This window comes from Macaca thibetana, chromosome 14 (assembly GCF_024542745.1).
Source record: "Macaca thibetana thibetana isolate TM-01 chromosome 14, ASM2454274v1, whole genome shotgun sequence".
Taxonomy (NCBI): domain Eukaryota; kingdom Metazoa; phylum Chordata; class Mammalia; order Primates; family Cercopithecidae; genus Macaca; species Macaca thibetana.
The window spans coordinates 34,661,927-34,686,700 of NC_065591.1; the positions used below are offsets into that span (position 1 = coordinate 34,661,927).

At 39.3% G+C, this 24,774-nt stretch overlaps 2 protein-coding genes across 5 annotated transcripts in view; one reads left to right on the forward strand and one right to left on the reverse strand.

Annotated features, from left to right (window-relative positions):
• DNAJC24 (DnaJ heat shock protein family (Hsp40) member C24) overlaps nt 1-24,774 on the reverse strand; it is a 940,502-nt gene that overhangs the window by 866,183 nt on the left and 49,545 nt on the right. The window lies entirely within an intron of this gene.
• Nucleotides 1-24,774, forward strand: part of MPPED2 (metallophosphoesterase domain containing 2) — a 198,031-nt gene that overhangs the window by 43,495 nt on the left and 129,762 nt on the right. For all 4 annotated transcript variants that reach the window (XM_050759060.1, XM_050759059.1, XM_050759062.1 and 1 more), the window contains one exon: nt 5,530-5,711. In XM_050759060.1, the coding sequence (XP_050615017.1) occupies nt 5,530-5,711 (182 nt within the window). The remainder of the gene's footprint in view (nt 1-5,529; nt 5,712-24,774) is intronic.

A 24,774-nucleotide genomic window follows, 5' to 3' on the forward strand; every position in this document is an offset into this window, starting at 1 on the left:
CGGGAGGCGGAGGTTGCAGTGAGGTGAGATTATGCCACTGTACTTGAGTTTGGGCAATAGAGCAAGACTCCATCTCGGAAAAAAAAAAAAAGAAGTCAGTGGAATCAATAAGCACAGCATCAGGGTTTTAAAGTGGAATGGGGGTTACTAAACCTGTTTAAATCCCTTTAAAATGCTTTGTAAGGACACAGTTCTATTCTCTCACTGAATTATAGGTTGATTGTATACACACAGGTTATACTGCACACATGATCTAAAGAAGAAATCCATCTCACAGCAAACCACATGACAGCTTTTCTGAAGATCTACCAATGAGGTTTGCAATACTGTATTCATTTGTTATTGGAAAAAAATAACAAATATGCCCGGAAGAGGAATCAGAATGGAAACCATAATATTATCATACTTTTTTGTGTGTAAAAAAACCCTAATACGTCAAGACTGAACAAACAAGAATGGTTTATTTGTTTGAATATGCAGTGAGATATGTAAGCATTTGATGATCAAGCTTCAAGAACAAGATTTGAGGCTTGGCACAAAACTTGGAGAGTTAATTGGAAAATGGTTTAAGATGATAGCTCAGGCCTCCTCTAGAAAAATCTGCCAGTTTGTTCAGCACTGCCACCTCCCCATGGCCTGGACTAGCATCTGTCTTTGATGAACAGCTCATTGGTCCATGAATTCACACAGACCATGAATTCTGACACTACAAAGGGAGGGATTCTCCCCAATGAAATTGTATCTGGGAGGAAATCACCTAAATTCTGAGGACATTAGACATCAGGAAAAATGGAAGAAACTGTAGCTACTCAACTAGAGTGGAGATGATTTCAGGGGATTATAATAGATTGTTTGCAAATAGTTGAAGAACTGTCCAGTGGAAAAGGGATTGGGTTCTTATTTTCTTGTTATTTCAGAGTGCAGAACTAGGATTAAGAAGGAGGGACAGGCAGGAAACAAATATGTTAAAGACCATAGATTCTACTCCCAGTATATGCTGGATGTTGTGTATGTGATTTCTTTTAATTCTCACAAAGTCCCTGAGTGGTAGATGTTATTATCTCCCTACAACAGAAAAAGAGATGGGGATCAGGGAAGTTAAATGATACTACTACTAATAGCAGTAAAAATACTATTAGTTACTAGTAAAAAAAAAAAAAAAAAAAAAACTAACATTTATTGGGTATCTACTTCATGTCAGACACATTCTAAATGCTTTGAGTACATTATCGTTTTTTATTCTCGTAACAGTCTTAGGAGATATGTACTATATTTATATCCGTTTTACTGATGAGGGAATCAAGGCACAAGGGTTGAGCCATTTGCTTGGTGTTGTATGTTAATAAGTTGTGGAGTGGATTTCAGAGCCAGGCAGTCTAGCTCTGCAGCCAAACGTCTTTCACCCTTACACTATTCTGCTACTCTATTTTTGGAGCATTTGTTGTGTGTCAAATGCTGTACTTGATAGTTTGTATCCTCATAGCAACATAGAAAATTAGGCATTATTATTCCCATTTTACAGATGAAAAAAGTGAAGCTTAAAGAAATCAAGGAAGTTGCCCAAAGCCAATGACTGAGCTAAAATTGTTACTCAGTCTTCAGGTTCCAGGCCAAGGTCTTTGGACCATGCTCAGCTTTCTCAGAGGTATAGAATCTGAAACAGAAACTTTCTAACAAGTAAAGCTATCAAAAACTAGGTTGGATTGCACAGGGGGAGGACGGAGCTCTCCTTCTCTGGAAACCTCAGAATGAAAATTGAGGCCAGGTGGGGTGGCTGGTGCCTGTAATCTCCACACTTTGGGAGGCTGAGGTGGGAAGATTACTTGAACCCAGGAGTTCAAGACTAGCCCAGGAAATATAACAAGACCTCTTCTGTACTACTACCAATAACAAGAAAAATAAGCTGGGTGTGGTTGCCTATGCCCATAATCGCAGCTACTCTGGAAACTGTAGTGGGAGGATGGCTTGAGCCTGGGAGGTGGAGGCTGCAGTAGGCTATGATTGCACCACTGCACTCCAGCCTAGGTGATACAGCGAGATCCTGTCTCAAAACAAACAAACAACAAACACACAGCCAACAAAACAAACACAAAACATTATGTCATCTAGAGGGAAGGGATAGAGGAGATTCAGGCGTCATGTAAAACATTGAACCACATGCCCCATAAGATTTTGTCCTGCTCTGGGATTTATGCTGCTGTGTTTTTTACTCATCTTCCCATGTCACCTTGTTGTCCCCCAGGTGTACTCAAACATATGTGCAAATATCACTCTAATATTTGAATCTGGCTCTGGGGTTTAGATTGCCTTGGTAAGATACTCGCTTGCTAGGATATTTGACATGATGCCTTAGGGGAAATATTAGGTCATTTGAGAACTCAGCAGCATAAACACTAAGTGGTAAAGTTGTAAACTAAGGATGAAAATAAAGTGTGAGGGCCTTCACACAACGTGAACAGATAGGATCTTCCAATAGCAGTCAGGGTCTCCCTCAGATGTACTTTTATAGTGAAAATGTTTGGCTGTCTTAACTTTTTGAGGTGTTATCAAATCCCCAATTTGGGAGGAGTAGCTTCCTGAGGGCGGTCTCAGTTTTAATTATCTCCACTGGAATTTGCCCACTCTGCCAGAGGTCTTATTTTCAACTCTGAATGCCTGTGGGTGGACATGTCTTCTTCCTATGAGCTCCAGGTGATATTTGTCGTACCACCTAGCAGAGTGGCTTTGGCGTGTTGCACTGCCTTGTCTCCTGAAACCATCTCTTACTTTGTACTTGGTCCTATGGATAACAAAGATTCTCAGTGCCTCTGGGTCAGGATAGCTATATAAAGTCTGCATCTTTATACGTCTCACTTCCCCCATCCCTGCCTTGAATCAGTCTTCTGTGCATTCTCCCTCATGTCTGCAAATTGTTTCTCTTTGATGGCATCATGGTGGTGGTGTAGATGTGCGAGCCTTCTTTGCTTACCTTGCTGTCTACTTTGGACTCAAAACTGAGAAGAAACACTGTTTCAGCTCAAAGCTGAGAAGAAACACTTTTCCCCTTTTTACTGTCCCCTCTACTCTACTGTTCCTTGGCCTTTGATGTTTAAATGTTTCTCTGAAGGAGGTGGGAGGTGGAGAAAGAAGTTGAAGCAATTCAGAAATTGCCTAGTGTTCCCCATAATGTCAGAAAATTTATTGCCCAGTATGGAGGCAAGATGGGGAACCAATTATGTACCATGTGATGATTGGCTACTCTAAAGTGGGTAGATTCGTAGAACAGGGACCTATTTACAACAGGAGGTTTACATCTGTGCTACTTTCAGTCTAATTCAAAATAATGACAATGATGTCTCTCTGATAAGCTGAGATGGCCTCCCAGAGGATTTTGATGCAGTTGCTGGGTCTGTAGCTTAGCTGAATTACAGAAAAGAAGAAATGGGTCTGTGTCTATATGTTAGTATTATGATGAAAGCTAGGAAACAAACACTAGAGTAGGTAGATACTACATTTATTCATATATTTAGGGATACAGTGACTGATTTATTAAATTTTCATTCAAATGTTGGTGCATTAAGTATAAATGCAAACAGTCCCATTCTAGTGAGCATTTAACTATTGGGATAAGAATATTACTTACCACTTTTAGAGAGTGACACAGTCAGCCCCAGCAGGGAACAGTCATTCGTTCTCTGGGAAAACTACTTTTGGAAGACAGGAAATGTTGCCAAGATTGTAAGCACCGAGGCTGAGTGTAACTAAGTCTCAGTGATGGAAAGGAAGACATCAAACATTTTTACATCTAAAAAAGCAACATCAGCTATAATGAGAAGGGTTTCCAGGTTACTAATGAGATCACAGTGGATTCGTGAATTTTCTATGTGGTAATAGCATATTAATTTCTAACCTTTCTAACAGGAAAAATCCATTAATTTTTTGCAGAAGTTAAACTTTCTTTTTGGGCTTCCAATTAGCCCCACTGTGATAATCAGTTCACAGTTCCTTCCTGCCTCCTCTCCTCCTTTCTGCCCTTCCTTCTTCTTGCTCCTCTTACTTTCTTTCTTCTCTGACAAAGATAAGAGGAAATAAAAAGTTTAGTCATTGAAGAAATGTGAGACTATCTAGGTTGCACGCTGGTCTGTTCTATTTCCCTCACTGAAATTGTCATTGTTAAAACAGATTGTTTCTTTAAAAAAATAAATAAATAAAGGAAAAGAGAAAACAAATTAAGCAAAGCCTGTAGAGGCAATATGTTTAGGGAGTCTTGTGTGGAGCTTTCAGTGTGTTCTCTGCTGCATGTTAACTATCAAGGGTTGGGGCTGGCATATGAAATATTGTTCCTTATTTAATGTTTCACACTTGAATCTCTGCACTGCATATTTGCTTCTCTTGTGACCTTCTCTTTGCATTTATAACTGCTTCTTTTCACCCATAATCCAAAAGTAAGTGTACATTCCTACAGAGAAATTAAAGGAAGCTGTCAGTGTAGAGTTAATATGGTTAAAGCATCCTTAACTCTGCGACAAACCCCTTAAATAATTAAAACTGTATGCTTGAAGAGTCAGATTTGCATTCCTTTACCAAGTTTATTTAGTACACTTTGTTACACTCAATTAAATGAGAATGTTCTGTTTCATTTTCTTTGCTTTGGGTTGATCATTTTGCCTTCTGATTCTTATGCCCTGGTGTAATTTCACAGTGCTTAGGTCTCTAAAACTATACATATATTAATGCATATGTAGATATATACATCTCATTAAAAGGCTTAGTATTTGTACTGAGTAGAATCTTTGCCCAAGACAGCTGAGCATTCCTAGTAACCTCAGGTGTAACTGGGACTGCAGATAATTCATCGCAGTAAAAACGAGTTTGACAAAGTTCTTTTAACATCCAGTGTCTGGGTTTTTTTTTGTTTTTTTTGTTTTTTTTTTTTTAATTTTTTAAAGCCCTGTTATTTTGGCATCACCTTCCCTCCCTACAGTTTGATTTGTGCATAGCAAAAACGAGAAGATACAGGTGTTGAATGGTTGTGGAAAGGAAATTAAATATAAGTGCTATCTCTCCACATCTCAGTTGGCAGAGCATGTGCAGACTGCTCTCCGTAAATTAGTTCATTGCTTAAGTTATGCATGTTCAAGAAGGAATAAATTAGTTATCCGTTTCCTAATGAGTAGTGGGATCAATTGGAGCATGATGAGAGAGAAATAGCATAATTTTGCTTTCCCAGTTGAGGTTCAATATCCCTAAACTTCACCATTAATCACTCTATCGGTTTCCTGGGTTATTTCAAATCTATACGTAAGATATTCTTTCCTTTTAATTTTCCTACCAGGTAAGTAAGTCTTTTTGAATTTGCCCAGTGGGTTTGTAGATGGGTGATGCTGTCGCCTTTACACCCAGAAGTGTCCTTAATTACAATGGGCCCTTCTGCCTTTGCATCAGTTTGTCTGGGTGCATTCATGAATAATAATAAATATGTATGTGCGATGACAATTTCAAGGGTTCTAATATGTTTAACTGTTATGGGATCTGTTATGTCTACTTTAGGGTCGACCCCATCCCATATGACACTCCAAAACCAGCGGGCCACACGCGGTTTGTCTGCATCTCAGACACACACTCCAGAACAGATGGTATCCAGATGCCTTATGGGGACATCCTTCTCCACACAGGCGATTTCACCGAGCTGGGACTGCCCTCAGAGGTTAAGAAGTTTAATGACTGGTTAGGTAAGGAATGATTGCGTTCTGGCGGCCCCAATTAACCTTTCCCGTCCGAGTGTCACTCACTGCGTCCTAATTGAATTAGAGCACTTGGAAGCCAGCTCAGCCATTTCTGGTATGATATGCGGTGGTGTCTAGCTTTAATCCAATTCTGTTAATTAAAGATGAATTTTTAGATATTTAATTTTACTGTGCATCCTTTCAGTGCCTGGCCTTGGCGGCTCTGGGGCAAAGGGATGGAAAGCTTTGAAACCGATCTCATCTCACTCATTCTGCTTTAATGAGGGCATTCATTGGCACACAGGAGACCTAGAATCATATTTTTAATTCATTGGCTCTGCAATCTTTCCCTGATATTATAAGCAAAGATATACAAATGACCTACTAGTAAGAGAACATTTCTAAGAAATGAAGGGGGATATAAAAGTCCTTATATGACACGAAGTTCCTATAGCACAGTGCTGCTTGGGAGCAGATTTCCTAAGTGAAAAGACCCCTGAAAACATGAGATGTATTGCTGTAAAGTAAAAACTTAAGATATGAAATTGCCCTGTGTCCTGTAAAAAGGATAATAGCAATATTCTGGGTATTATGGAGGCACCCACAGGTCAGAATTACTGCAAAATGTTGGATCCTGGTTCCTCTTAGCGGAGGGAAAGAAGTGCAAATGTTCTGAGATTTTAGAATCTCTAAAGACAAAAGAATTAGGTAGTAAAGAGCAGACATCACTCTGGGAGCATAGCATCGTCGATAATATGTCAGCCAACAAAAATAACTTGGGAGATTTAGGCAAAAACTTTACAATTTTGTTTTCCATCAAACTAAAGCAGGGTTGGAAAATTTTTTAAATTTTTGATTAAATGATAAGATGTATGTGTTAACGGAAAGATGATATTTTAGAATTATAAGCAATAAACTTAACTAATAACAATTATTTTGATTTTTCATGTGACTTTGCTCATCTATTCACTTTTTATATGGTTGACATCTGAGTACATGTCTGCTCTTTGACTTTTGGCTGTTTTCATTTAATAGTATTTATTGGTAAGACTTAAAATGTTTTTGCATAGTTTTCATACTTATTCTTTTTAATAGCAGCATGACATTCGTATGGTTGGCTATGCTTTTCTTTAATAAGACATCTCTCTAAAAATGACCATTTAAACTGATATCAATTTTTCCTCTGGTAGCTAGCACTGAAATGTGCATTTTTGTTTGTGTATGTTGTTTTGTTCCTGTTGATTTATTTCTTAGGGAAAAATACTATACTTAAGTTGCTAAGTCAAAGGATACGAAATTCTTTATGGTTTTGCTGCATGTCGGCCTCTTGCTTTCCAAGGGCACTGTAGCTGTGTGTTTCACTGGCAGTGAACGAATGTATAGATACCAGTTTTACCATGGTCTTGGCAGCATTGGATGTTGGAGCATTTATATTTTGTGTTGTTTTAGTAGGTACTTAATCATGTTATTTAAAATGGTAAGATGTTTTAAATATTATTTAGCATAATCTCGTTTTTACAGATGACACAGAGATGTAGAGATTTTTTCAGTTTCATAGTGGCAGAGTTGGTTCTAAATCCAGATCTTCGCTTCTGTTTTTTTTTTCCTCTACAATAATCTCTTTATTTTAGCAACTTTTATCCATGAACTATTAGCAGTTAAAAATTCTTGTTGGGTAAATTTTGACAATTTTAAACTAGTCTGTGTCAATGGAATTTCAACACAGAAATTATCAAGCTGCGTTGACAATGTTGATTTTTAAAGGAAGACAACAGCACTGTGAGAAGTGTTTATAGAAATGGAGGACAGGTTAGGGGGGGTTATAATCTTGTTTAGCCACTGACCTTGGGCAACTGAGTTAACCTCCCTTTTCCTCTTGGTTTCCCTCTGCAGGACGAAGGATTAATACTACCTGTCTTTCTGGATTGTTGTGTAGATTAATCAGTAAATGATTGCTGCTAGTAAGTTTTTGTGGGCCATTAATAACTGAATGGGGAATGTGCCGAATGAACCATCAACATATATTTAAAGGGTAAATACAAGAAGAGGCCAGAGGAATTATTTAGTAGATTAGAAGTAAACACTGGGAGATTTTATAAGGGAAAGTACTCCATTAATGGAAATGTGCTGTAACTAAGGAAATACAATGATAAGGAAATAAAATGCCAAGGCACAGCTGCATGGTCAGTTCCTTCTCTTCTCATTTCCCCTATGATCTGGTGAGGCAGGAGGAAGAGGTTTCAGCATGGGGTGCAGAATGCGAGACGACGGAAGGGAGCCCTGGGATATAGTTAGAGGAGTTGGGATCCCATAGAGAAGGCCAAGAATAGCTCACTGTTACCCAGGCAACCTCATGGTGCTCAGAGGGTAAGAGATGGTGTGTGATAACACTCTACCACTTGGCTCAATCAGGACCCTTTCTGAAAGGGTACTTCTAGCAGCAGCTGCCAGGTGGCCTGGCAGAGTGGAGTCAGAGGTCAGATCAATCTAGAGCTTTAGGGCTTTTGCCATAATAGGGCATCCAACTGTCAGTGGGGCATGGGTCTCACAGATTTGGTAGGCATTTAGAGTCCAGTGAATCTCTGATTTCTACCTTTCGACTCTAGTGTAGACTACCCTGATTATTGAAAACAATCTGACTGTCCCCCAAGCTCCTTTATTCTGTGTCTGAGCTAATTTGTTTCTACTACAGGCCAGGCACTCCCTCTATACCTGTAACATCCTTCTGAAGTTGCTAATGTTATCCCCATTTTACCCAAGGTCATTTAGTATGTAAGAAGCTCATAGTGGCTGAGCATCCACCCAGGTTCACTCAGCTAGTAGAATTGGGGCTGTCTGATCCCAAGTGTGAGCCCTTTTCCTTTGTCATTCTGTGGTATTATGACAGGGCTTGTGGCATCTAGAAGCATGCAGATTTGAAGCTTGCACTAGGAAGTGCTGTAGCTTCTGGCAGCTTCCTGTGGAAGTTGAGTAGCTGTTTGACTATGTGCTAATATTGCACATATTTGAAAGATGTGTTTAAGCTCTGCCCATCTTAAATCTCACCCTTGACCTAGCAGCTGCAAGGCCTGGGATTCCCATCATGAGTTCTCTGTTGGTTCAGAGATTATGGTCCCTGGTTAATCTGTACGTATGTCACCTAGCAGGTGTAACAGGTAAAGTTATTAATATGGGTAATTTATCAGATAATCGAGCACAGCTTCATCTTAGGTCATAAGAACATTGAACTCAAACCAGATATCATTACAGGATGGAACGGGAGTATAACATGTAATGATTATGAGCAACTAGGAAGACCCAGCCAGTTTTGAATTCACTGCCTTTGATAAGTTGCATAAACTCTCGAGCCTTGATTTGCTCATTTCTAAAATGGGCATCATAATGATAATACACCTTACGGTGCTTGTGAGGATGTGCTCTGTGAAAAAGCTCATGCTGTTCTTAGAACAACCCCTGGCCTACATACAACTTTCAACTAGTAGAGTAGAGGAAACCAACAGAGCTAGTGTCATAGAATCCCAAAAGCAGAAGTTAAAAGGAGCTGGCCCTGGGCATTTAAAGAGAGATCCAGAGTGTAAAGAGGGAACACCAAAATGTATAAAAACGAGCCTCCCTTATAACAGTGACACTAACCAGACAGAATGTTAGGACAGGAAGAGACCTTGTAGGCCATGGAGTCCCACTTCCTAATCTGATAGAAGTGGAAACTGAGACTGGAGAGATTGAATGAATTGTCCATGGTTTCTCAGATAATTGATAGCCAAGTTGGGCTAGAATTTGGATGGGGCAGGGTGGGGTGGGTGAACTAACATGTATTAACATGTATTGTCTGTGGGAGGTAAGGTCCAGATGCTGTACCCCTGCATTACATGTGTCATTTCATACAACCCCCACAATAACTTGTGAAGTAGTAGGTATTATTAGCTTCCTTTTAACTCGTGAGGAAACTGAGCCTTGGTGAACTTAACAGTTCAGCGGTGACTTCAGGATTTGAACTTAGTCCATCAGACTCCAAGTCCCAAGTGTATTTCCTTATCAGCTCTATTCCCAGAGTGGGGCTTGAAATCTGTTGGAGGAACCATATCCTGGGTAAAACCATGGTTCTTCAAACAACTGCCTCCTTTTAACACGAGTATTTACATGTACATACGTACAGGGTCTAAGGTGGTTTACTTCCTGCGAAAGCTGTTTTGTGGCACAGCCTCTCTGTGTAAGCTGGCTGATGGAAGAGCATTGTGAGGTGGGGAAGTATTCTCACCATTTGGTGTAGACAATTCCAGTGGCAGTGAATTACAACAAAGCAAATACCTGTAAAGAATTCTACAGATGCAGCCAGTCACGTAAGCTCCAAAGAACAGTCTAAATTATGTTATGACATTAGCATTTCATTGACCAGTCCTGGAAATGAGTAGCTACTGATGGTAGCCTGGAAATATCATCTTTTTGGGCAAGTATTTCCCACTTATGAACACTTGAAATGATCAGGATAGTCTAAAAACTGCAGCTACAACCCCATTGACCCCTTTCCTCCCAAATCTCTGCCATGGATTGGGGAATGAAGCTTAGAATCCCTATATCTGACAGCTGGAGGGAGTGACAGAGCCCCTGTTTTCCATCTCTCCCCAGTCTGGCTAATCAGACATTCCAGTTCCCCATTCGCTCAGACAACCTGTGCCTCTCTCCCCCTGGCTGCTGCCCATAGTGCTGTCTTCAGGGGATCCAGTCCAGGGTCAGAGGGGCAGGTGGCTTCTTATTGCCAAAGATTTATTGCCAGAGTGTATGGAAAGAGGTACAGGTGAATCTTTCTTAAAGAAATACTTTTTAAAGTGATAGTCAGCTCCTATTGTCTCATTAACATTTTAGCTCAGATGTGTTCTAGGTAAGCCATGAATAGGCTTTGGTGAGTTGAACTGGGACCCTGCCACCCAACAGTTAATAACATTTTCCTTCTTATCTTGGCAAAAATGCATACCAATCCCAGACTTGGCTTAAACATAAACTTGTGAACTAGATAAAGTACCTGTCAGTTAAAATGTGATTATTTTTATTGCCTTGAACATCAGTGGCTTCTAATACCACATTCCCTAAAGGTACATTTTGCAAGGCCTCTTACCATGTGTGACCTTCCCGCATGTTGGCCCTGTGTTCCTCCCACCTGTGCTTCTTTGAGATTACTTACTGTTCACTCGATTTCGTCCCTGTTGTGCTTTCATCTTCAGAATGCTTTTGGTAGCCTTCTTGAATATTTGAATATTGCAGTTATGCTCATGGATGCTACACAAATGGTCATTAGATGATCTCATCGTCTGATTGCACGTCCACCTTCTTATTTCTGATTTTCCCTTATGCCCATACTCAGTTTCTTCCCATTCTTCAAATGCAGCATGTCCCTTCACACCTCTTTCCCTTTGCAAACGCTGTTCTCACTTCCTGGAACGACCGTCTCTAGGAGAACTCATCTTTTATTACAGGTTCTCTTTCATAATAAGCTACTTTCCTTAACACATCAGTCACCCATCTGTGCATCCCTTCCCATGGCTATGCCATTGTTTACTTGTTTCTCTGCCCCACCAGACAGCAGTGTGCATAATGAGTGCTCTTGGTACGCCTGGTTCTGAATATAGGGCCTGGAACATTGTTGGTGTACACAGATGTTTGTTGAATCATTGAGTGAGTGGATGAACATAAAGGTACAAGATGTTTTTTCCTGCCTGCACCTTTGGCCAAACTTTAGAATTATGTCACACTGTATGTATAGTGCCTAATCCTTCCCTCCCCTTCCTTTTACTTTTATTCTCAAATAACTTATACTATCCCATTGGCTGTTGTTGGTGATTCCTATATATTGTGCAGAAATAAGAAGGGTATATTGTTGCTGTTTGGTTTTCCACTTTATAATTAGAAAGACAGGGTTTTTGGGTGGTCTATTCTTTCAGTCAAAAGTTTATATATAACAATCCGGTCAGTCAAAAATTCCTTTTAACACAGCATCATTGCCATGAACTTTTAATTATGACCTTTCTTTGGTCTGGATTGTCATTTAATAGTTCTGAGCTTCAGTTTCTCCAGCCCTAAAAGGGAGAACAAAAATGCTTCAAGGAAAATCTCAAGAAGAGGGTCATTCATATTTGTAAGAGCATTTTGTTAGACATGGCTGTAACAGAGTGTGACTGTAACCAACATCCCAGATTGCAGATACACAAATCAATTTTTGCCCCTCTCAGAAAACTATATTCCCTTTCTAGTGATCCTGCTATTGGCCCAAAGTTTTGGAGCTGGTGTTTAGGAGAAACCTTCACCGCCTAAGCTATTTATTTTATTCTTGTAATACATGTTATACATGTGCATTCCTTTTAACTTAGAGATAAGTGAAAAGAAGAAAACAAAATTACCTATGAATAGACGTAACTACTGTTAACATTAGTGTGTATTCATATGGAAAGTCTTCTATAGATACACACACATACACACAAGTATCTTTTACCAAAATGTAAGTCTTACAGTAGTATTGTTTTATAGTCTGTTTTTCATCTTAACAATATATCATGAACCACTTTTCACATCACTGAATGTGGCTAAAATACTTTTTCCCAAGAATACTTTCATTGTAAGATACACATAACATTATACAAATCCAAATATTTGCTGTGTGTAAAGTATAAAATATACATTCCTCCATAATCCTATTTCCAAAGTAATTACTTGCTATTTGGTGTATAGCATTTCAAAAATTTTTCTACTTTCTGTTTCTATGTTTAATAGCCTCAATAGCAGGAAATCTTCACCCATTAAGGGTCTTTGTTAAGGACTTTTAAAATTGATGAAACTATGCGTGTAACCTTGTAACTTAAAAAAATGAAGAACACATCATGCTCTGTGTCAGCACAGCATTCTGTTGTAGTGATGCACTCTAATTTATTTAGCTAGATCTCTATTGCTAGATACATAAGGTATTTCCATTCTTTTATTATTCTACTTGCACTGGAGTGATGAACATCCTTCTTGCTCTCTCTTTGCAAACATCCTTAATTATACTCACAGGATACATTCCTAGAAGTAGAATTGTTTCTTCAGATGATGTGTATTTTAAAAAAAGTATGTATTGTCAAATTTCTCTTTATAAAGATTGCAATTTCTCCATGATACTCTCAGTAGTATTTGAGAGTCCATGTCACATATTTTTGAGTAGCCTCAGTGGCAGCAAATCGTCACCCTTTAAAGTGTTTTAAAAGATGATGATAGCTGGATGCTGTGGCACACACCTGTAGTTTGAGCTACTTTGAGGTTGAAGCCTAAGAATCACTTGAGCTCAGGAGTTGGAGACCAACCTGGGCAGCATAGTGAGACCCTGTCTCAATTATAAATAAATAAATAAAGGAAAGACTATAAATGATTTTCTAATTATGAAAGCTCACATGTTCATTGTAAAAACATGTAAATAATGAGGCCAGGCACGGTGGCTCACGCCTGTAATCCCAGCACTTTGGGAGCCAAAGAGGGTGGATCACTTGAGGTCAGGAGTTCGAGACCAGTCTGGGCAACATGGCAAAACCCTGTCTCTACTAAAAAAATACAAAACTTAGCCAGGTGTGGTGGTGTGTGCCTATGAGGTAGGAGAATCACTTGAACCCGGGAGGCAGAGGTTGCAGTGAGCCAAGATTGTGCCACTGCACTCCAGCCTGGGCAACAGAGCGAGACTCTGTCTCAAAAAACAAAATGTAAATAATGATACAGAAAAAAATTAAAATTGCCAATATATCCTATACAGTTCACATGTTACTACTGTTAATGGTTGGTGTGTATCCTGTGGTGTAGTAGATGTGCATGCGTGTGTGTGTGTGTGTGTGTGTATTGTGTATAAAAAGGCAGTGTGGTATCAGGTTGAAAGCATGAGTATTGGATTGAGCCTGCCTGTGTTTAAATCCTGATTTTGCCATTATTAATTCTGTGATCTTCAATGTATTCATTTGTAAAAGGAGACTTATTAATGCTTAGTGTATCCAACCTCTAAGGATTGTTGTGAAGTTGAATAAGATAAAGGACACCCAATGTATACAAATAGTGAATAGTCAGGAAATATTATTTGCTGCTATGACATTTTCCGAGCATGCTGTGCAGTGATAGCTCTTTCATGCTCTGTTGTTGAGGTTCTGTTACTCCTGGGGAGGGCAGAAATCGGAGAGACATGGGGAGGGGAGAACTCGGAGAAAGTGGCCTTGAAGTCTCTTGCATCATAGTGACCTGCTGGCCTGTGGCCCACTCTGCTTGTGCAACAGAGAAAACGGTGACACAGTGGCCCTACTTGGCCACCAGAAACCTGATGCTGTCCCCTTCCAAGTACCCCCGACCTCTCCTTAGACTCTGATTAACATCTGAACCACACAAGCACGGGGACAGGGCCTCTCCTTTCCCTTTCTCCCCCATTTCGTGTCCTCTCCCCTCTGTTCCCCTCTTTATTCTGACCCACTCTCTCTCCCCTCCAGCATCGCCACCCCTCCTTCCAGAAACCACCCCTGCCCACCCGCTCCTGTCTTACAATCTCCAGCACCAGGCTTTATTTGCCAGGTTACCAAGGACAGTTTTTAATTTTTTAAAAAAACCTCTTCTACATAATACTTTCCGGTCATGGTTCACACATTTAAGGTTTCTGATTTTTTGAAACAACAAAAAATATTAGGAACTGGAGCTGGTGAACTGGGCAAGGTAGGAGATGCCACTTTAAATAGAAAATAGAGATTGATACCTGGCAACTTTTCTCTAGTAAAGTACCCGGCACTTCCCAAAGAATCACATCAGAAAGGAGTTGAGCAGAGCAGCCTCACTGGAATGTTTATGGTCATGCAAGTTTATGATTACCTAATAGTCATATCTAATAAGGAGGTAAAGGTAGGAGGCTTTTTTTTTTTTTTTTTTTTTTTTGAGATTTAGTCTTGCTCTGTAGCCCAGGCTGGAGTGCAGTGGCACGACCTCAGCTCACTGGAACCTCCTGCGGGTAGGAGGCTTTGGGAAGGGCAGATAAAATAACTCTTCTCATGATTTACAAAGGAGAATATGCCAGAGGGTTCCCTAGAGTCAGGATCTCTGATTCTTACTGTTGAGAGTTTAATACTTAAGTAGTTTCTTAATCTTTAGTTTGTTCACAAAAACAGTACCTAATGTGCTGTACTTTTAAGTTTTTGATTCATAATTTGGTTTTCCTAGCAACCATCCTAGAGTTATGATTTATTGAAAGCTTCTCTTTCTAGTTCAAGAAATCCACTTAGGGTCTGTTTTTCTATTTTTTTTTCTTTCCTCTTTTTCATCATCATTGTTGTGCTTGTCATGGTGTGTAATTCTAGGATTTCAGTAGGTGTCTATGAGTTGCCTGTATGTTCTGTCAGGTAGCTGTAACACAGCTTGTTTTGTCTGTGGTAGTACAGGATAAGAGTATTTGCTTACTACAAGTAACAGTTGATTCATGCTTACTATCTGTATGTCTTTCTTTACATTGAATATTTTTTTTTCCTATATGAATTACTTCTTGGTCTAATTTATATAAAAGTGCATCTTTCCAATAAGGATGAAATTAACTTTAAAGTGTAGTTCAATTTTGATAACAGAATTAAGTAAAGTACTTGGGGAAAATAATGAACCAAAACACAGCATGGTTGAATATGCTCAAATAAGTAAGATTGGATTTTGTTCCATTAGAAAGGATCATTAGTGACCTGGGAACAAGATGACTAGGTCTTTTGTGATCCATGTGAACCCAATCCTCTGTGTTATGGGCAGCCATTTTCTTAAATTACATTAATTATTATGCCTTTAATTTATATGACATCTTTCCTCCAAAGGACTCAAAGTACCTTTTGAGTATATTAGATCATTAATGCTTATATTGTTTCAGGGGAGTTGATATGGGCAGATAGTGTTATCTCTGTCTTACTGATGGATGGGTGGAGATCCAGAAAGGTGGAAGGACAGGCTGGGTCACATTGGAGCCACCATGAGAGCTGAAGTCACTGAATTGACTCTGTGTTCCAGCCTTTAATTCTTAAGCTTCCTACTTTCTCCTTTCCTGAAATCTCTCCATCTCCTAAAGAAAAAAAAAAAAAAAAAAAAACATAGGTAAGGCATGCATAATTATTACTTCATCACCTTAGCAGAAAAGCCAGGAAAACACTTTCCTGAGAAGGGTGACGTTTTAGGAATTTTACTGTATGAAAATTGTATCACTGTTAAACAAAATAAAAAAGCGGCTCTTTGAAAACAAAAAAGTCCTCAACTTTTCCAAACTATCTGGTCCAAGAGGAAACACTGAAGCCCCCTAAATCCTAGAGCGGGACCCTTTTGTCCCAGCACATGAAGAGACTTCATCCTCAGAAGATTACTTGTGTATATTCTAAGTGTCTCGTGAGGACCAGGTATTGCTTTGTGGGAGACACTGAGAATGCGGAAGCGAAGTCACTGCATTTAGCATCCAGCCTCTGATTGTCATTTTTTATTTTCCCATTTTGTAAATGAGGCAACTAGAACTCAGTGAGTTCAAAGATCTCACCCAATTTTCCACAGATTTGCCAGTGGGAGGCCTAGGACTGGGGGCTTTGTCTTTCCTTCAGATATGATGCCATTTCTCATCATAGGCTAAGTCTGCCTATCAAAACCTAGGAGATTATTCTAATTATCTGAGATTTTATTGTTAGAATGGAGTGCTGGTTTTATCTTAATCTCTCCCTCTCTTTCCAAATCCTTGCATCTAACAGGAGACCAGATATTTTGACATAGATGGTAGAAGGTACACAGACACCTCAAAACCAATAATACCTCAAAGTGAAATATATCTCCTCCAAATATTGCTTGTTCTTTGAAATTCCCCTTTTGACTTACAGTACCATTAATCCAGGTACCTAAACCTCCTGGAACTATGACTACAATTCATTCGTTTTACTTCCTGAGTGTCTTTCTGACCTCTATGGTGCCTAAAAAGACTGCCAAACCCCAACCTGCCATTCATCTCTCCTGGAATCCCCCAATACTAATAACTAACACTCGTTGATCACCCACTATTGCCTGACCCTGTACCTGCATTAACTCATTTAATCCTCACAACACTCTGAGGCTTGTTGATGCTGTTATCATCATTTTTACTGATGAAGACTTGGTATCTCTTTCTTATGGGCCCTCCCATTGCACTGATATTTTGTGGAATGCATTTTAGGAACGGTGAACAGATGGAATAGAGTCTACTGTGGCATTCAGAGCTCTTCATGAACTGATCCAACCTATCTGTCCACCTTAATTTCCCACCACACTTCTTTCTGGCCTCTCCCTCACTCTTTGGACTTGTGTGTTACTATTTTCTCCCTTGTTCTCTCTCTCTCTTTTTTTCCCCTTTTTTGAGACAGAGTCTCACTCTTGTCGCCCAGGCTGAAGTGCAATGGCACGATCTCAGCTCACTGCAACCTCCGCCTCCCTGACTCAAGCGATTTTCCTGCCTTAGCCTCCCACTGAGTAGCTGGGATTACAGGCACCGGTCATCACGCTGAGCTAATTTTTGTATTTTTAGTAGAGACGGGGTTTCGTCTCTACGTTGGCCAGGCTGGTCATGAACTCCTGACCTCAGGTGATCCACCCGCCTCAGCTTCCCAAAGTGCTGGGATTACCGGCGTGAGCCACTGTACCCAGCCCCTTGTTCTCTCTTCTTGACCACAGCGACCTTCTGGTCCAAGTTTGTTCCCACCTCGAACCTTTGTACTTAACCATCTCCTCATTCTATCAGTTTCTGCTCAGATGCCACCTGTTTGGTGAAGCCTTCTTATTTTACCTCTTTCTGCATATCCTTCTTTATTGTTAGTTTTCCTGCACTGAATGCTAGCTCTGCGAGGGTCTGGAATTGTTTTGTTTACCATTGCATCCTCTACCTACAACAGTGCCTGACACAAGAGCTGCTCAAAAAATGTGTATTAAGTGAATGAATGAGTGAAAGCATGCATCATAGAATAGGACACGTGTCTGTCTTGCTCCTTGCTGTTGATGAGATCACAAGCACAGTGCCTTGAGTGTAGTAAATACTGAACTCATTTTTGCTGAATAATGAATGTTGATCCCACTGTCTGCTGCCAATCTTGTTCCATTTCTCTGTGAACTTCTGTTCATTCCTTAAGGCCCAATTCAGAGATTGTAATCTCTATTGTGAAAGTGGCCCTCGCTTTCCCAGTGGGTCGTCATACCTTCCTCCCCTGCACAGTATGTTCAGACTGTTAGCACACAGTACTTTTAGAGCTTTTGGTTTCTTCTTTTGATATGAGCCACTTGAGAGGATGTGCTCAGTGGAATCTGTAGCAAATAGCAACCTGCAATAAATGTTTGGCTTTCCTCACTTTGCAGTTGTGCTTCTATGAGCAAGATGTGTTGCTTCCCTGCGCTTCAGCCCCCTCTTTTCTACAACAAGGTGGAGTTGTCACAGAGTCGTGAGGATGAAATTGAAGGCGCCTCATTGGAAGATGTCAAATGTCTTGTAAATGTTAGACATGATCATTTTGGTGTTAACAACCTGTCCTATCCCTCATTGCCCTAGGTGGGAGGCCTCCCAATGTGCTTCCAGTCCCTGCAACAGGTTTCTGGATAAGGATAGTCATCCTTATACCAACATGGCATTTGGTTTGGCTTTGAAGTTCCCAGTACTCCATAGATCCCTTTCATCTTAATTCCCCACCTCCCCACAGCCTGCCTGTATATTGTTTCCAGGAATCTTGATTCCATCTGTCTGCTGGGTTTTTGAATACCATTTTCCTGGCCCTTCAAGCTGTATGGAGAGTCAGTTCTGCTTCCAGTCTATCACTGGACTCACTAATTCTTGACGTTCGCCACCCGCCCCCACCTTTGACTGATAAATTTTCATTATTGGTTTTGCGTGAAAGTCTTCAGGGTTCTACTCTGCCTGACCCCTGTGGTCACTTAGTGATTACATGCGCCAGCTGAGGTAATTTATTCACTTTGTTTTGGTGTGAACATGTCCCATGGGGCTTGTAACTGCTGTAATCACTTGACCCTAGTGACTGTTAAATGCTTTAAACACAGTTATTTTAAATTTATAATTGTTTTCATTAAAAATCTCTTATAGTAACTTAACTGACCTTGCTGTCAATGTGGCATTATGTGCAGGGGGAGGAAATGAAAATATTATGATGCAAATAATATAGTACTCATCAGAGATATGTGGCAAATCATCAGCTCACTCCACATATTCTCACTTGGAGTCCTGAAAGGAAGATGAAAGGGAAGACGACATAATTACAGCACTGTCCACATAATTCAGTGCAGCCATTCCCACACGCAGGGCAGGCCACTAGCCTAGAGAGGTGAAAGTGGAGTGGAGTCCAAGGTTAAGTCCCAGAAGGGCCTCGCATCAGGCCTGTTAAATGTGTAGACAGCACTTCTCACACAGATGGGCGGCCTCCATTGATTAATTCTTTTTAAATTAATATTTCTTCAAGTTTCAGGAAAGTTACAAGAATAATACAATGAACACTCATACACCCTTCACACAGATTGCGCCAATTGTTAATATTTTGCTACATTTGCTTTATTATTCTCTTTCCAGGTGTGTGTGTGTTTGCAGTGGGGGGGGGGTGGTGTGCATGTGTATGTATGTTTTCCTGAAGCGTTTGAATTTAAGTCATAGACATCTTGCCCCTTTACCCTAAATATTTCAATGTATCTTTCCTAAGAACATGGATATTCATTCACATGAGCTCATTACAGTTATCAAAATCAAGAAATATAAATTAATACAACTCTATTTTGTAATCTATAGACTTTTTTCAAAATTTTCTGGTTATCTTAATCATGCCATTTATGACATTTTCTTTTTTTCTATTCCAGGCTTCTATACAGAATCATGCATTGCAGTCAGTTTTAAAAATCAAAACACTGTTTCTTACTTTGTTGCCTTAAGGAATGAAGATTTTTCTTAATGGAAACGGTCCTGTGAAGTTAGGATTTGGACCTACATTTCTAATGAGGTCCATGAGAATTACTGTATATTAAGTGATAAGACACCACGCTAGGTGTATGTTTTACAAATACATTTATCTCATTCAGTCCTCCTAGCGAACATACAAGGAAGTTATTCTTGATGTGCAGCTCCAGATGCTGCAACTCAGAGAGGTTACCATGCTCTGGGTTACAGAGCTCCAAGGGGCAGTATCTATGTCCCACATCTTGCATTCTTCTGTGGCATACAAGAAGGGTGGGACTCCAGGATCCTAGAGACTAGTAGCCATGTGGAATCGATTGAAGTTATATTTGTTTCATTTCTAGTTTTTACATTTTACTGGCAAAGATCAGAAGATATTTTACATTAGAAAGTTACCTAATATATATTTTGGCTTCAGAAGATACTGCCTGGTGTCCTAATTAACTTTAACAATTAATGAAATTTGTAAGAAATGTCAAATAAACTAGGTTTGTTTAATGGAATGCTGCTAGACTGCTGACCAGAAAGTGCTAAATAATGAAATCCAAAGAGTCTTGATAACCTGGCTTGTGGTACTGGACACTTGGACGCTGAGATACTCTGTGTGTTTCTGGCCTGGCTGTTAGTCCTTGTGGAAACTTGAAGGCGCGTTCTAGAGTTGTGAATCGAATGGCCCTTACAAAGGCATTTGATGAGCAAGCTTTCATAATTTAGCCTGAATGGGGCTGGTGGGGGTGATTCAGTTCCAGACTTATGGTTACATCCCTACATTTGGTTTTGGCTTTGTTTATTCTTGTTTTTTTTTTTTCTTTCCTTTCTGTTTTACTCCTAAATCCAGGATTTCTATGGATAATGGATTCACAAAATGAAGAATATACCATGAAAATACTAAAATATCAGTTAGGTTTCCTAAATCTTCCCCAAAATTCATAAATTACAGCTAACTATTCTAGCATTCCTACCAGTAACCCCCGTACTATTATTACTATTACTACCACTACCACCACCATCACCACCACTTGGGGAAGGAAGTGGGGGTAGTTGTGCATTTTCATTTTAAAATTTTTCAGTATTTTTCCAATATGTTATTTCTGGTTGGGGCTGCTGCTTCTCTGTAAGGTGCTTTTGTACAAAGTGTAAAGAGGTGTCCCCTGGGCCTGGTGGGGACATACTCAGTGAATGGCAGATAGCTCCCACTTACTCCCTTGGCTGCTACTCTTCTTGTACAGTGAACAACCTTTGTAACCAAAATGAAAAGTCGTTTCTTCCAACATAATTATTTTCTGGAACATTATAAAAATCTCCCCTATTTTTTAACATAAAAAGTGACATTTTGACAAAGGAAATTTATAGTTCTTTTAAGAAATGATGTATGTTTTATACAAATGCTCAAATCAAATGCTCTAAATGCTCCCCTCATTTCCAGATACTGTATATGAAAATGACATATGAGACAGTATCAAAAAGTCATAGGTGACAAATAAAAATAAATGCTAGCACAAAACATTAACCAAAGATAGGTAATAAAAAGTGAAAAAAAAAAAGGCAAACAAAAAGAAGTCTTCTGTCTTGATTTGTCCCCCAAATGAACATTCTTTTTGGTTGCCTTATTTTAGCATTTATATAGGGAGAAAATGACTTTTAATTTTGGTTACGTTGCCTGAATTTCCCAGCTTTTTTCACATCTGGAATTTGTGTTGATGCCATATTTATAGTACACCCAAAATGAATAATTAAACAGCTAACTATAACGTGCATTATTGATCTATCATAGATGTTACTGCAGCAAGTTTTATGTACATTATGAAATTGAAGTAAACTTTTTTTACATTTTTAACATTTTTTTAAGTGTTCAAATTTTAAGATCAGGAAAGAAGCAGCATTCTTTTTTTCTAATTTCAGGGTAAACGTGTACAATTAAACTGTGTTGTCTCCCTTCTCACTGCCATTTTTATGAATCTCACTTATCCTTCTTTGTTTGGAAATAGGAGGTAAAACTCCTTTTGGTTTTGAAGAGACTGTACTTGCCCCTGTGAGGGCAGACATGTCACTATAAAATACACAACCTCTGAGACTTGATTTGCAGTAAAATGTTGAGAACAATGTTAGGAAGTTCTTCTGACTCTAAATTAACTTGCTGACTCTAAATTAATCATATCCCCTAGTCGTTTGAGACTCAGTGCCCACCAAGTCCTGTGTAGTTCTTCCCTTTGTTACCTCAATTTGGAATTGTTAATCAACCAAGAGCATATAAGAATGTTATTAGTGGTGGTGATTGTGATGGTAATGGTAATGGTGATGGTAATGGTGGTGATTGTGACGGTAATGGTAGTAATAGTACTGGGGCTACTAGTAGGAATACTAGAATAGTTAGCTGTAATTTAGGAATTTATGAAACCTAACAGATATTTTAGTATTTTCATTGTATATTATTCATTTTGTGAATCCATTATTCATAGAAATCCTGGATTTAGGAAGCAGTGTAACTACAGAGCCTGAAATGTGTATATATGTGTGTGTATGTGTATGTGTGTATATGTATGTATATATACACACATACATGTATATCCTTAAAGTCGTTTTTATGATTTTACACTCATATATATGTGTATTCTAGCATTCCTACTAGTAGCTCCAGTACTACTGTTACTATTACTACCACTACCACCACCATGAGTACTATTATATGTGTGTGTTTTATAGGCTATTACTAATCACCCACACATATATATGTGTATATATATACACACGTATGTATTCATATATACACACCCACACACACATACTTTTTTGTGTTTGTACGTGTATATTTTGTTTGTTTGCTTTTGAGACGGAATCTTGCTCTGTTGCTCAGGCTGGAGTGCAGTGGTATGATCACCACTTACTGTAACCTCTGCCTCTTGGGCTCAAGCAGTTCTCCCAAGTAGCTGGGACCATAATTGTACACCACCATGCCTGGCTAATATTTTAAGTTTTTTGTAGAGATGGGGATCTCCCTGTGTTTCTTAGGCTGGCCTCGAACTCCTGGCCTCAAATGATCCTCCCACCCTGGCCTTTCAAAGTGCTAGAATTAAAGGTGTGAGCCACCGTGCCTGGCCCTGAATGTGATTTTATATATGAATTCCAAAATGAATCTTTAAACATACACATTTAATACTATGAAAGTGAGTAAACTAATCATTCATCTATAAAAACAGATAGAAACCAAAAATGCAAAACCAAAATGTATGTCTTTTGTAATGCGCCTGGAGGTTTTGTCCTTTGAAAAGGCCATGGAAGAGTTAAGGGTGGTGGGAAGGCAGGAAAGACTTCCGTCTTCACAGTCTTGTGCATACGCAGCTCCGAGTCCAGTTAAAGCCTTCTTATCCAACCTGAGAAGGAACGAAAAGTGTTCAGTTCATCAAAAAAGTCAGCTAGTGTAGGAACCCATACAAATGATAATCATATGGCTAAATAGTTTTATGTTAATGTGAAGCATAAGATGTGCATGCTTTGGTCAGTGTTCTGGGGTAGAACTGAAGCCTTCCCTTTAAGTATGGACACAGTAATTACAGGTCAGCACTGTCTTTCTTGGGTAAATCACACATTTAATTTCTCATCTTTATTAAAAATTTATCACATCTTCATTTTGGCATATTTATTGGTGAACATAAAGATGCTTGTGGAACAATCTGAGTGCAGAATCCTTCTAGAATGCTATGATTTTTAAAGTCATTTATAATTACATGAGATGATTACATTAAAAAATACAGCTGGATAAACTGGTTTGGAGATAAACACAGGTGGCTCTAGGACAGCCATGCGTGGAGCAGAAGAGCACAGGTGTCTACTATAGACAGCCTCTGGCTGCTGTTAGTAAGTGCATGTTGGGCAGCAGACAGTATGTGTCTCAGAGAGACTGGAAACTGTCCGTTAAAAGAGTGTCTAGAATATCTAGAAAAGATAGAAAGATCCTAAGCAGAGACTGTATGGTTCTTGGTAGCTGTTCTGTGGCTCATAATTTACCATAAACTCTTTTAGTGGTTCTCAGATCTAATGTATGATCTCTTTGCCTGCCTGGGAATTGTTTTTTTAAAAATATCATGGATATAGTTCAGTGATAGCATGAATTTGTTGTTCACAAGTCAGTGTACATGGTGGGTGAGTTCCTCATTTTTATTATAAGTAAACCAAAATGCATCGCAGAGTAAGAATCCATAGTATAAGGTATCAGGGAGAAACTTAAATTTTAAGAAGGGTTTTATTTGTTAGAAATAGTTTATACGTGATTTTAGTAAGGTAACTATGGAGACTCCTTCTCCCATGACAGAAGGAGGAAAGATCAAGAAGCTTGGCATGGCACTTGTTTCTTCGTCCGTTTGTAGTTCTTTTCATCAGGGCCAGATGGGTTGAAGTATGAGGGTGTTCGTGCTTACAGGACAAGCTCTTTCCTTTCTCATTAGTACCCTGTTCCATTGCCTAGAGAGAGAGAAACACGCAAGATGAGGAAGGACACGTCCCAGACACATAGGCCTATACTTTAGCTGGGTTATTATGTCTTCTTGACGTGGATAGTCCAGAATTTCTGAAGTGTGATTGCTTCATCAAATATATAGTGTACAGTGTTCTGTCCATTCATTTGTAAAATATAGCAAAGCTTCTCAATATTGTTGGTTTAAAAAATCTCTTTTACCGTGTACATAGGCTTGAATCTACCTTGTTAAAAATTTTGTGCTTGTGATTATTAGGAAAATATGCCTAGTGTTCATAAAAGTGTTTGTGTATGCCCTGGCACGGAATATAGATATACACCAACTAACAATAGCTATAAAAATGAAATCTTGCACAGAGCTGTGCCCTGCCTTCCTAGTCAGCAGGAATACTGCTTTTGGGGTTGAAGGGAAGCTTTCCCACTGGGGAGACGTGTGGGGAGTATGTGGGGGTAGCAGCTTAAGAAGTCGGGAGGGAGAATTGCTGCAAATTTTAGTATAATGCTTAATGTTGAAATAAATTCCATCCCATCATAAAGATTAGCAGGCTGTGTAATTCAATTTAAAATTGGTTGGCGTGTCCTGACTATTATAAAGCCTTTTCTTTTTTTGTTGTTGTTTTATCACCATTCCATTATTTTAT